Raw genomic sequence first — 14,494 nt, 5'->3', positions numbered from 1 at the left:
CTACGTTAGCAGCAATCTCATTGGCTGCATTACATATTAATACGCGGATCGGCGGAAGCAGAATTTGGTCTGTCTCTATGGCAGCACCATCTCGTAGTGCGGAGACGGACGAGCGCTGCGCCTGCGCTGTTGTGCTTAGCGGGGCGTGCTCTAGTGGGAAAGTTGTGTACGCGCTGACTGCGCGGAACTATGTACACAACAGATGGGAACAGAGAGGGAGCTGGACTCATAGAAGACTGGAATAAATAAATATACCCCGGCAAACCTAGTTACTAAGCTAGTGTATTATAAGAAAATGCTTCCCTAATGACTGAAAACGTACATCCGTCTTTTGTGTTCCGACATTTAGGTCTTTGCCCTGCCGACGTTTTAAACCTGCAATTCTGAAGTTCTTATTTGCTGTTTACTGGATCTGAGAGCACTAGTTCTGTCTTAGTTTGCTGCGGTGAAAAATGTAATGTCAGCTGGAAGTACACATATGCCAATGGTCCAGGAGAACTAAATCTGTAGTGATAGCAAGGATCTACAAGGAGCGGTATCAGCTCGCAATGTCCCAGGTGTACCTGTTTGGCTAAGAGTTGTTGTAGAGTGACTCACCTAAGGGCGCGAGTAGGAGTAGGCTGAAGTGCGATGCGGCGAGCGACAGCAGCAAGGTCACAGCCTGGCGACACCACGTGACCACTCGGTCCACGCGCATGCCCATCCCTCTGTTTCCATAGTCACTGTTAGAGCGCCGGCGAGACCATCACCTGCAACACAGAACACCAGGCTGGCGTCAGCAAACGCGCGCGTCAGCGACGAAGTGGTTGCTGCTGCTGCGTTTATACCATGTATGTTATCACTATCGTTAGCTATTTTTTTTTACAGAAACAGCATCAAAAAGTGCGAAATTTTCCAAATTCATTATAAAAAGAACACAGATTTTAAAAAGCATCAAAACGACTATAAAAATGATATGACTGTAAAAACCGAAATAAGTTTGGAATATGACATAGATGAGTCATCCAGACTATACAGGGTGAACCAGGAGGAGCTGCCGATATTCCGGAATATGACAGAATCGTTCTCCATCTGGGGATGTTCGCCGCCAAGTTCAAGTCTTATTTCAGTCGACGCCACATTGGGCGACTTGCGCGCCGTTGATGAGGATGAAGTGACGAGGAGGACAACACAACACCCAGTCCACGAACAGAGAAAATCTCCAACCCGGCCGGGAATCGAACCCGGGCCCGCTTGCATGGGAGGCGAGCACGTTACCACCCAGCTTAGCAGGCAGACTGAAACAAAGAAAATTAATACGGACATATGCCTACCCCAAATAGTATCTGACCCGGAACACCTACATTTGCTTTTGGGCTTTGGCGTGCGCACGTGTCTTACCCACCCAACCTCTTTGACGTTTTATACTAACCCAACCTACCTCGTTGCTGTCAACCTCTTTGCTCGGATGTCTTTTTGCCATTAAAGTAACTCTCTGAATGCGCAGTTGTCCATGGTGCGTTGTGAGTGAAGCAGAGCGAAGGACTTACAATGTATCAGAGCTGCATCGGTTAATTGTGTTTGTACACACGCTGGCTGAAATGCCAAACATCTATACATGAACAATATGCAGATATAGTGTAACTTTATGGTTCCTGCGATGGTAGCGTTATTGTTGCTGTTGAAGAATACCGTCAGCGCTTTCCGACACGTCGAATTCCTGATTGTAGATTGGTTACCGCAGATTTCAGCACATTGCGTGAAACGGGTATTCTTCCACGTGTAAGTGCCACAGCAACATGTGTATGGCGATCATTACACGAGGAAAGCGTCTGTCTTTTTCACATACAGCGCGTCCACAATCTTTACATCGGCGGCAATGCCCACTTTGTCACTGGTTAAACGATAGTCCTAATTTGCTTCCATTAATGTTATTAACTGATGACGCCACATTTAGACAGAATGAAATCAAAAACACACGTAATAATCGTCGACGGTCGAAGGAAATATACATGCTACAGTGGAAACCAATTTCCAGATTTGTTTTTCGATCAATATTTGGTTTGGAATTATCGATAACTTGTTGATAAATTGAGTCATTTTAGAAGAGCTAGTGACGGGACAAAATTACTTGCATTTTTTTGGAAAATTACGAGGGTTGAATGAAAAGTAATGCCTCCTCCATCGTTAATTTGGTTTGAATGGGAATATTTTAATAAATTAAACGCAGAAATAATCCTTAGAATGTGATCTTTAGTTACCAATATTCACTTTTCCACATAATCACCAGCCAACTGAATACATCTCTGCCAACGATGAACAAGTTTTCTGAAGCCGTCACGGAAGAAGTCGACAATCTGTTTCCGCAACCACAGTCTCACAGTTCTCTCTCAACGTCTTCATCAGAAGCATAATGATGTCCCCGCAGATCGTCTTTCGTTATTGGGAACAAATGGAAGTCAGACGGTGCTAAATCTGGACTGTATGGAGGATGCCGCACGGTGGTGTGATTCAGTCTCTGAAGTTCTGCTGTGGTGGCACGTGAAGTGTGTGGTTTGGCATTGTCATGCTGCAGGAAGAAATTTCCCTTATTCTTTTAGTACCCTTGATAGCCGTCGTTTCAGAATTCGCAGCGTTGTGAGGTAACGCTCTGTGACCATGATTTTTCCAACTGAGGGTTGCGTTTTGAATTTTTTTTCTGGGGCGAGTCTTTGTGTCGATATTTCATAGGCTGAGGCTTCGTCTCCGTGTCGTAATGGTGTACCCACGATTCGTCTCCTGTCACAACTGAATGGAGAAAGGCGTCACCTTCATTCTCGTAACGCGAGAGGAGTTCCTCGCAAAGTCTTTGCGCTTTCATTTCAGGAGTCAGCATCCGGGGTACCCATCGTGCACAGATCTTCCGATAGCCAATCAAAGCAATAAAATGACACACACGTTCTTGTGAAACGCCGATTGTGCTTGCAATTTCTCTCTGAGTGATACGACGATCGTCCTGAATCAGCCTGTCAACATTTTGCTTGTGAAACTCGGTGGTTGCTGTCACAGGGCGTCCAGTTCTTTATCTGTCACGAAAGTCAGATGTTCCCGCCTCAACATCTTTAAACTTACTCGCTCAACGACGCACAGTACTCACATCAACACTATCACCATAAACTGCTTTCATTCTCTGATGAAGTTCCTTTGGGGTGACACCTTGGAGAATCCTGGAGATACTAGAAGGTATCAGATAGATTATATAATGAAAAGACAAAGATTTAGGAACCAGGTTTTAAATTGTAAGAGATTTCCAGGGGCAGATGTGGACTCTAACCACAATCTATTGGTTATGAACTGTAGATTAATACTGAAGAAACTGCAAAAACGTGGGAATTTAAGGAGATGGGACCTGGATAAACTGACTAAACCAGAGGTTGTACAGAGTTTCAGGGAGAGAATAACGGAACAATTGACAGGAATGGGGGAAAGAAATACAGTAGAAAAAGAATGGGTAGCTCTGAGGGATGAAGTAGTGAAGGCAGCAGAGGATCAAGTAGGTAAAAAGACGAGGGCTAGTAGAAATCCTTGCCTAACAGAAGAAATATTTAATTTAATTGATGAAAGGAGAAAAATAAAAATGCAGTAAATGAAGCAGGCAAAAAGGAATACAAACGTCTCAAAAATGAGATGGACAGGAAGTGCAAAATGGCTAAGGAGGGATGGCTAGAGGACAAATGTAAGGATGTAGAGGCTTATCTCACTAAGGGCAAGATAGATACTGCCTACAGGAAAATTAAAGAGACCTTTGGAGAAAAGAGAGCCACTTGTATGAATATGAAGGGCTTTGATGGAAACCCAGTTCTAAGCAGAAGGGAAAGCAGAAAGGTGGAAGGTGGAAGCAGTATATAGAGGGTCTATACAAGGGCAATGTACTTGAGGACAATATTATGGAAATGGAAGAGGATGTAGACGAAGATGAAATGGGAGATACGATACTGCATGAAGAGTTTGATAGAGCACTGAAAGGCCTGAGTCGAAACAAGGCCCCGGGAGTAGACAACATTCCATTAGAACTACTGACGGCCTTGGGAGAGCCAGTCCCGACAAAACTCTACCATCTCGTGAGCAAGATTTATGAGACAGGGGAAATACCCTCGGACTTCAAGAAGAATATAATAATTACAATCCCAAAGAATGCAGGTGTTGACAGATGTGAAAATTACCGAACTATAAGTTTAATAAGTCACAGCTGCGAAATACTAACGCGGATTCTTTACAGACAAATGGAAAAACTGGTGGAAGCCGACCTCGGGGAAGATCAGTTTGGATTCCGTAGAAATGTTGGAACACGTGAGGCAATACTAACCTTACGACTTATCTTAGAAGAAAGATTAAGAAAAGGCAAACCTACGTTTCTAGCATTTGTAGACTTAGAGAAAACATTTGAAAATGTTGACCGGAATACTATTTTTCAAATTCTAAAGGTGGCAGGGGTAAAATACAGGGAGCGAAAGGGTATTTACAATTTGTACAGAAAACAGATGGCAGTTATAAGAGTCGAGGGGCATGAAAGGGAAGCAGTGGTTGGGAAGGGTGTGAGACAGGGTTGTAGCCTCTCCCTGATGTTATTCAATCTGTATATTGAGCGAGCAGTAAAGGAAACAAAAGAAAAATTCGGAGTAGGTATTAAAATCCATGGAGAAGAAATAAAATCTTTGAGGTTCGCCGATGACATCGTAATTCTGTCAGAGACAGCAAAGGTCTTGGAAGAGCAGTTGAACGGAATGTACAGTGTCTTGAAAGGAGGATATAAGATGAATATCAACAAAAGCAAAACGAGGATAATGGAATGTAGTCGAATGAAGTCGGGTGATGCTGAGGGAATTAGATTAGGAAATGAGACACTTAAAGTAGTAAAGGAGTTTTGCTATTTGTGGAAAAAAATAACTGATGATAATCGAAGTAGAGAGGATATAAAATGTAGACTGGCAACGGCAAGGAAAGCGTTTCTGAAGAAGAGAAATTTGTTAACATCGAGTATAGATTTAAGTGTCAGGAAGTCGTTTCTGAAAGTGTTTGTATGGAGTGTAGACATGTATGGAAGTGAAACATGGACAATAAACAGTTTGGACAAGAAGAGAATAGAAGCTTTTGAAATGTGGTGCTGCAGAAGAATGCTGAAGATTAGATGGGTAGATCACATAACTAATGAGGAGATATTGAACAGAATTGGGGAGGAGTTTGGTTCAAATGGCTCTGAGCACTATGCGACTTAGCTTCTGTGGTCATCAGTCGCCTAGAACTAATTAAACCTAACTAACCTAAGGACATCACGCACATCCATGCCCGAGGCAGGATTCGAACCTGCCACCGTAGCGGTCGCTCGGCTCCAGACTGTGGCGCCTAGAACCGCACGGCCACTCCGGCCGACAGAAGAGGAGTTTGTGGCACAACTTGACAAGAAGAAGGAACAGGTCGGTAGGGCATGTTCTGAGGCATCAGGGGATCACAAATTTAGCATTGTAGGGCAGCGTGGAGGGTAAAAATCGTAGAGGGAGACCAAGAGATGAATACACTAAGCAGATTCAGAAGGATGTAGGTTGCAGTAAGTACTGGGAGATGAAGAAGCTTGCACAGGATGGAGTAGCATGGAGAGCTGCATCAAACCAGTCTCAGGACTGAAGACCACAACAACAACACGACACCTTGTGCTGTCAAGAATTCAATGACTGCACGTTGCTTAAATCACACTTACCGATCGTCTGCGCGGAATTCCATACTTTCCACTGTAACAACACAACCGTTCAATGCTAAGGCTCCCCGCCAACTGGAGCTGCAGAGAAGAGGCTACAGAACAAGCCAGTACCTGCCGCATACCAATGCTGCCAATTGTTGAAGAGTTAAGAAGATGGAGGCATTGCTTTTCAGCCAACCCTCGTAGTTTGTTGAACACCTTGAGGACGCTCCTTTGACTACGCGGACTGTAATGTATTTCCAGAACGACGGAGGGCCCCCACGTTTTACCATACGTGTGAGAGAACATCTCGACCGCACTTACCGTAATCTGGGAGTTGGTCATTGTAGCACAATTGACTAGCCAGCAAGATCGCCAAACCTTGCGCCATTAGATTTTTGTTATGGGGCTGGCTTAAGTCTGACGTGTGTAAACGAAAGGAGAATAAGGGAGATGAAGTGCTCCGTCGCATAATGGACACTGCTGCCCTCATTAGGCACCGAGCAGAGGCACTCAGATAGGCAGCACACCATGTTCTCCCAAAAGTGCGCGAATGCGCTGAAGTTGACTGTGGGATGCGTCGAACGTTTATTGTGAACTGTACGATAATTATTGTAGGTGAAAAGTAAGTAGTTTTCTTTGATACTTTGTGAAACACATGTCGTAATGTTTACTATCTATTGTTTATGTGCAAAGGTATACACCTGATAGTGCACTGAATAACGGAGAAAACGAATCAATGTACATCAAATGTGTTCTTTCTCGAAAACCATTAGAAATAGGGCACATCTTTGGGCACATGTCCAAATGATTTTTTGTTTCAAATGATTGTTCCTGCCATATCCTGAGTACTGGCCGTTCCTTCTGGGAGACCCTATATTTACACTATCTTTCCATTCGAAAATCTATAACTGACGATGACTCTTCCAGTTTCCAGCAGATATCAGAGAAGGTGTAACACTTTATTCAATTTCCCTTAAACAATGCTCAGGTTATGTTTTCGAGCAAAAGGTCCGACTCGACTTGTGTTTACAGTCTGCTGCTGAGAGGAACGCTTGTGAAAGGAATGTGTTAGACAGTGGTCTGTGCACTGTGACGTAGTCTGGAGCAGATTAGAAGATGCCGTTCTGAAAACAGTTTCGTCAACGGAATTGCGTCAACATTGTGTGACAACTTGTTTACATGTAACTGACGTAAATATATTAAATCATCACATCTTCTCAGAGTACTAATACTTCCAGAATAGCCACAGTAAAATTTTTCGTCTGTGTGGTCATGGTATAGATAGCTGCTGAATATTAATTTTGGTACTGTGTATGCAACTGTTGAAATGCGACTCTTTTCATCGAGACATACATTTCGTCGTCTTAGGCTAAAAATAAATAAAAAGAACATGACTGGACGTTCGCTCGTCTGTTTCTTGCTGCAATGACAATTTTACGTCTGCATGCACGTTTACAAGAATTTTCGCCTTTATCACTGATGCTGTGAATAAAACAGGCCAACTGCGAGTAGGACTCACACACCAACGGTTCCTTATGGACTTAGTTATGTATACAGATAATTCATCGATCCCGGGAATTGAGAAAATCGACTAGTTTTGACTGTATTGATATCGATACTGATAAGATATCTGTCCTGGGAATTCCAAGACGGTATCAACAACTCTACAGCAGTTCATGAGACTAGTTGGATATACAAAAAGAAGCGAGTACGGGGCTTCAGTTTATACATGGAAGCCCGAAAGAAACTGGTATAGGCATCCGTATTCAAATACCTAGGTATGCAAACAGGCAGAATACGGCGCTGCGGTCGTCACCGCCTATATAAGAAAACAAGTGGCTGGCCCAATTATTGGATCTGTTACTGGTGCTGTAACAGCAAGTTATCAAGATTTAAGTGAGTTCGAATGTGGTGTTGTAGTCGGCGCACGAGGTATGGGGCATAGCATCTCCGAGATAGTGAAGAAGTGGTAATTTCCCACACGATCATTTCACGAGTATACCACAAGTATCAGGAAACTGGTGAAACATCAAATCTCTGACATCGTTGCGGCCGGAATAAGATCATGCAAGAACGGGACCGACGACGACTGAATAGAATTGTTCATCGTGACAGAAGTGCAAATTGCTGTAGACTTCAGTGGTGGGCCATCAACAAGTCTCAGCGTGCGAACCATTCAACGAAACGCCATCAATATGGGCTTTCGGAGCTGAAGGCCCACCCGTGTACTCTTGATGACTGCACGACACAGAGCTTTACGCCTCGCCTGCGACCGTCAACACCGACATTGGACTGTTAATGACTGGAAACATGTTTCCTGGTCGGACGAGTTTAGTTTCAAATTGTATCGAGCGGATGGACGTATACAGGTGTGGAGACAACCACATGAATCCTTGGACCTTGCATGTCAGCAGGGGTTGTTCAAGCTGGTGGAGGCTCTGTGATAGTGTGGAGCGTGTGCAGTTGGAGTTATATGGGACCCCTGATATGTCTAGATAGGGCTCCGACATGTGACAAGCATCCTGTCTGATCACCTACATCCATTCATGTCCATTGTGCATTACGAAGAACTTGGGCAATTCCAACAGGACAATGCGACAGCCCACACATCCCGAATCGCTGCAGAGTGGCTCCAGGAACACTCTTCTGAGTTTAAACACTTCCGCTGGCCACCAAACTCCCCAGACATGAACATCATTGAGCATGCTGTTCAGAAGAGATCTCCACCCCCTCCTACTCTTACGGATTTATGGACAGCCCTGCAGGACTCAGTTCCTTCCAGCACTACTTCAGACATTAGTTGAGTTCATGCCACGTCGTGTTGCGGCACTTCTACATGCTCACGGGGGCCCTACACGATATTAGGCAGGTGTACCAGTTTCTTTGGTCCTTCGGTGTATGTGTAAAACTTGACTAAAACTTACATTTTATGTTTGCATATACTAATATTTGTCTATCGCGCTTTTGACGAATGTTGAATGAAATGTAATTCCTAATAGCAAAAAAATGTTTTTATGTGATATACTAGTTACAATTTAACAAGTTTAGAATTTTTTTCCTTTACTTGTACTGTGAAACATTGTTCCTTGCCAAATTTCGTGACTAGGTCAACGGCAAGTACCCTATAGGTTTTGGTGAGTGAGTTTGAGAGTGTCAAAATATGTGACGTAAATGGTAGTATCTCTAGATTGCATTGACTTGGAAACTTAAATTTTTTACATCGCCAACGGACCGTAGGCCTTGGTATGTGATTTAAATTTCAACTTGATACGTCTAGCCGTTCCTAATAAAAAGAGTTGTCCGCCCCCAGTAGCTGAGTAGTCAGCGCGACAGACTGTCAATCCTGAGGGCCCGGGTTCGATTCCCGGCTGGGTCGAAGATTTTCTCCGCTCAGGGACTGGGTGTTGTGTTGTCGTAATCATCATCATTTCATCCCCATCGACGCGCAAGTCGCCGAAGTGGCGTCAAATCGAAAGACTTGCACGAGGCGAGCGGTCTACCCGACGGGAGGCCCTCTTCACACGACATTATTATTATTATAAAAAGAGCTATTAACAATGTGACAGACAAGCAGATAACAAAATGATCCTTTAAGGAGTCCGTTTTTCCCGATCGGGGCACGGAAACCTAAAAAATGGGCAAGAAAATAAGTGACAAAGTAAAATACATGTAAAATCTATAAGGGGGCAACGCATGCCCTGCTAAGGGAGAAACAGAAGATATAACGCGTTCACTGACATGTTTTAAGTGAATAACGTGCGACGTGTTTGGTGAAACAAATACCCGTGTTTGCGTTAGCAGAGAAAATTGCTATGAATAAAATATTCCTATCGACAAGTGTGCACTATGCAGTACTGTTTTTTGCAAGTACTAATCAAATGCGAACAAGGGAATAGACAGAGGATGGCTGACAATGTGTAAGGGGAAGTCAAATGAAAACCATATACCCTCTTCGACGGGATCAAGTCTGGTTCCATTCAAAAGTAATCACCAGACGCTTTAAGAAATGATTTTCTCTGCCTCGTGATGACTGGGTGTTGTGTGCTGTCCGTAGGTTAGTTAGGTTTAAGTAGTTCTAAGTTCTAGGGGACTGATGACCATAGATGTTAAGTCCCATAGTGCTCAGAGCCATTTGAACCATTTTTTTAAGAAACGTTTTCCATCGGGAGACGAGACGATCAATTCCTATTTCGTAGAACGCGGTCAGCCGCTGACGGATACACAACCGTACCCTCTCTCGCACTTCTTCGTCCCAATGAAACCGTCGTCCACGCATATCTTTTTTCAGTTCTCCAACGATGTGAAAATCACACGGTGAAAGATCCGGGCTGTACGGAGGATGTTGCAGTGATTCTCAACCAAATCGCCGAAGGGTAGCCTTCTTCCGCTTAGGGTGTGAGGGCGGGCGTTATCGTGCTACAATATGCTTCCTCTGCTCGTCGAGTTCCTCGAGCGAGAAATCACATTCAGCGCGCATCGCTAAAAAGACACTCTGCAAGAAGCTGCTACGCGCCATAAAGTCAACAAGCTCAGCAATGCTTACGGACAGGATGATTCCTGTTGCAAGATAACGCCCGCCACCACACTGCCAATAGGAAGAAGGCTACACTTCAGCTATTAGGTTGGCAAAACTGCAACATAATCCATCCAGTCCGGATCCTTACATCGCGTGATTTTCACGTCTTTGGTGACCTGAAGAAAGACATGCTTGGGTGTCGGTTTTAGTCGGACGAGGAAGTGCAGGAGTGGCTGATCGCGTTCTACGAAAGAGGTATTGATTGCCTTGTCTTCCAGTGGGATAAATGTATTAACACGTGTGGTGATTACTTTTGAATGGAACCGTTCCATGGTCCCGTTATACCAAATTCTCGGTGTGCCCTTGTCTGTCCATCGTGGTTCAGTACTAGGGCACTGCTTTTCTGACAGGCAACACTTCTGACCAGAGGAAGTCGGGAGAAGTGAGGGGCTATTTCCCCTCCCTCCACCAACCCTCTTGCAACTGTCCTTATCTTCCAACTGGACTGGGAGCAAGAGTAGTTCTTATCATGCTTACTTGAGAAACAGCTAACGTTGCCTATATTTCCATTTAGAGCTTTTATCTTGTGTAAATTTGGGATATGATCTGTCGGCCTGTACCTCTTCTCAACTGCTTCATAGACTTTTTTTATTTTTTATTTTTTTTCTACAGTAGTTACGCATGAATAGAAGCTCTTGTGCTGAGAGGAACTTAGCCGGAGTTCAAAATAAAAACAGCGCTCCGGCCTTTGTTATCGCGTGGCAGCCTAAATCACCCCGAGCTCTACGCGCTCGCTTGTGCCTACAATAGTTCCTTTGTTTCCGCTGCGTTCCGTGGAGAAAACAGTGGCTCGCTCGAGGCTACGTCACAGCCGCGCATGCGTGTGCGCTGGAAGCGTGCTGTCGACCGCCAACTGCACGCCGCGCCGTCTTACTGGAGCCACACTCTCACTAGGGCAGTCATTACCCGCAATGTTCGTAGCAGGGCATCGGGGGTACGGGAACATGATTTATGTTAAAGGATCATGAAGTTTTGAAGAAATAAAATCTCGTCTATAAAAATCAACATGGATTCCACAAACAAAATTCTTACGAAATTCAGCTCATTCTGTTCCTCCACGAGATCCATAGCGTTGTAAAGAATGGCGCTGGGGTTAATGCCGTGTTCCTTAACTTGAGGAAGGAATTTGACACCGTCCCGCGCTGCCGTTTAGTGAAAAAAAGATACGAGTTTACCGAGTGTCGGACCAGATTTGCGACTGGATTCAAGACTTCGTTGAAGGCAAAAGTCAACATGTTGTTCTTAACGGAACAAAGTCGATAGATGGAAAGATAATTCCCGGAGTACCCCAAGGAAGTGTGACAAGGCGGTTATTGCATACAATGTATATAAATGATGTAGCAGAAAGCGTCGGAAGCTCCTTAAACCTGTTCGCAGATGTTACGGTTCCTTATACGAGGGCGAGTCACATGAAAACCTTAATTTTTTTTTTTAAATATTATTTATTGTGCAGAAGTGGTACAAAGCTGTATCACTTTTCAACATTCTCTCCCCCGCGCTCAATGCAACTCCTCCAGCGCTTACGAAGTGCAAAATTCCTTTAGAAAAAAAATCTTTTGGTAGTCCGCGCAACCACCGCATGGCGTACCTCTTCATTAGAACGGAACTTATTTCCTCCCATTGCGTCTTTGAGTGGTCCAAACATATGGAAATCAGTTGGGACAAGATCTGGTGTGTAGAGTGGTTGAGGAAGACACTCAAATGGAAGTGAACCCAGGTTTCGTCCCCAGTAACGATTCTTGCAAGGAAGCCATCATCTTCACGTTCAAAGCGCCGAAGAAGTTCTTCACAAGCATCAACACGTCGTTCTCTCATTTCAGGAGTTAGCTGCCGTGGCAGCCATCTTGCAGACACTTTGTGAAACTGTAGCACATCATGCACAGTGTGGTGTGCTGACCCATGACTAATCTGTAAACATGGTGCAATGTCATTCAGTGTCACTCGGCGGTTTTCCTTCCCTATGGCTTCAACTGATACAATGTTCTGTGGAGTCACAACGCATTGGGCCTGACCAGGACGAGGAGCATCTTCCACTGAAGTCACACCATTTGCGAACTTCTACTCTATTTTTAGACTTGCTGCTGTGACAAACATGCATCACCGTACTGAACCTTCATTCGTCGATGAATTTCAATAGGTTTCACACCTTCACTATTCAATAACAGACAACAGAACGCTGTTCTTCCCTGGTGCAAGTCGCAAGTGGGGTGGCCATCTTTATACTGATACTGCGACGGTATTTGTGCATTTGCACTATGCTGCCACCTACAGGCCATTCTGCACGCTGTTTATAGCACGATTACCAACTTACAGGATAACGGCGCGAAATTTCGATTTGTTATTACAAATTTAATATTTTCATTTGCTCACCCTCGTTAACAGATTAGCACGCCAGAAGATAGTAACAATATGCAGAACGACCTGCAGAGGATTGATGAATGATGCAGATTCTGGCAGTTGCCCCTGAACGTAAAAAAAATTGACATATTATGCACACATAAGAAAAGAAATCCACTACTGCTCAACTACACTACTGATCAGAAATTTCTGGAAACAGTAACTACCATAAAATACCTAGGAGTAACTTTCAACAGCGACCTGAAGCGGATGGCAACATAAAGCATATAGTAGTGAAAGCAGTTACCAGACTGATGGGATCCTTACCGGGTAGGACTGATAGAAGAGACAGAGAAGATCCAACGAAGAGCGGCGCGTTTCGTCACTGGATCTATGAAAGGCGCGAAGGCATTACTGAGGTACTCAACGCACTTCAGTGACAGGCGATACGAGAGAGGCATTATGCATCACGGAGATGTTTACTATCGAAATTTCGATAGAGCACTATCCGGAAAAAGTCGAAGAACATGTCAGTTTCTCCCACATACATCTCGCGAAATGAACACGACAAGAAAATTAAAGAAATTAGACTAAAAATCGTTCTTCGTAAGCGCCACTCGCGAGTGGAACAGGGAAGGGGGGATCAGTTAGAGGTACTAGGAGTACCCTCCTCCACATACCGTTGGGGGGTGGGGGCTTGCGAAGTTTGATGTAGATGTAGAAGAACTGCGTTGGCGGTCAGTTCGCAAATGCTGACTGCGGTCGCGGGCAAAAGAAACGCTGCATCTCAAAAGACGTCCAAATGATTAGCATTAAATACCTAGGAAGCAGAATAGAAAACGGCAAAGTGCGGCACACAAATTAAAACGGACTTAGGAATGGAAAAAGAGGCATTTTGTAAGAAAAGACGAGTTTTCTGCAGAAATATGGACCAAAATTTAAGGAAAAGACTTATAAGATAGTTTGTATGAGATTACGTGGTGTCTTCCGGTATTGTATATGGGTATGAAGCGAGAATGAGAATTCCCTGGTAGCGAGGATCCGGCCTCCGACGATCTATAAGCAACTTCCGTAGTGCACCAGGGATGTATGCTGGGAGGTCTGCTGCTCGTGTTATCTATTAATGATCTTGAAGAGAATATTAATAGTAATGTCAGATGATGGAGCTATCTTTAATGAAGCATTGCCGATGAAAGCTGCACAATATTCAGTAAAATCTTCGTAAGATTTCAAAACGGGGCAAATAATGAACATTTGCTTTAAAAATTCAGAAATATAAAACTGTGCACTTCACAAAACGAGGAAACGTAGTATCCTAAGAGTACAACAGTAGTCAGTCACAGTTGGAATCCACCGACTCATGAAAGTACCTGGGTGTAACAGTATGTACGGTTATGAGATGTGAGACTTTGATTCATTGGGTGGATACTTGGAAAATGTAATCACTGTACAAGGGAGATTGCAGAACACTTGTGCGACCAATCCTAGTGCAAGTGTACTCTAGTAAGAGAGATCCGTACCAAAAAGGACTAATTTATAGGCTTTATATACTGTGGCGATAAAAATCATGGGATATCTTCTAATATCGGATGGAACCACTTTTTTCTCAGCGTAGAGCAGCAACTCGACGTGACACGGACTCTGCCAGTTGTTGGAAGTCCCCTGCAAAAATACTGCGCCATGCTGCCTCTAAACCGTCCATAATTTCGAAAGTGTTGCCGGTGCAGGATATCATGCAAGAACTGATCTCTCGATTATGTTCCATGTCTGCCGATCTGGATTATGAGATTGGTTTGGAGAACTTTCTGAACAATTCGAGCTAATTGTACAGAAAGTTCTCCAAACCAATCGCGAGCATGGCCCGGTGACATGGTGCATTGTCATCC

General features: G+C 44.1%; 1 protein-coding gene across 1 annotated transcript in view; it reads right to left on the bottom strand.

Moving 5' to 3' along the window:
* LOC124619319 (protein turtle-like) overlaps positions 1-14,494 on the bottom strand; it is a 906,568-nt gene that overhangs the window by 274,595 nt on the left and 617,479 nt on the right. Inside the window, exon 4 of the mRNA XM_047145628.1 lies at positions 598-749. Coding sequence (XP_047001584.1) covers positions 598-703 — 106 coding nt within the window. The 5' untranslated portion in view covers positions 704-749. The remainder of the gene's footprint in view (positions 1-597; positions 750-14,494) is intronic.

This window comes from Schistocerca americana, chromosome 6 (assembly GCF_021461395.2).
Source record: "Schistocerca americana isolate TAMUIC-IGC-003095 chromosome 6, iqSchAmer2.1, whole genome shotgun sequence".
NCBI lineage: Eukaryota > Metazoa > Arthropoda > Insecta > Orthoptera > Acrididae > Schistocerca > Schistocerca americana.
The sequence above is the reverse complement of the archived record's forward strand: the minus strand, read 5'-3'. Positions and strand labels throughout refer to the sequence as shown.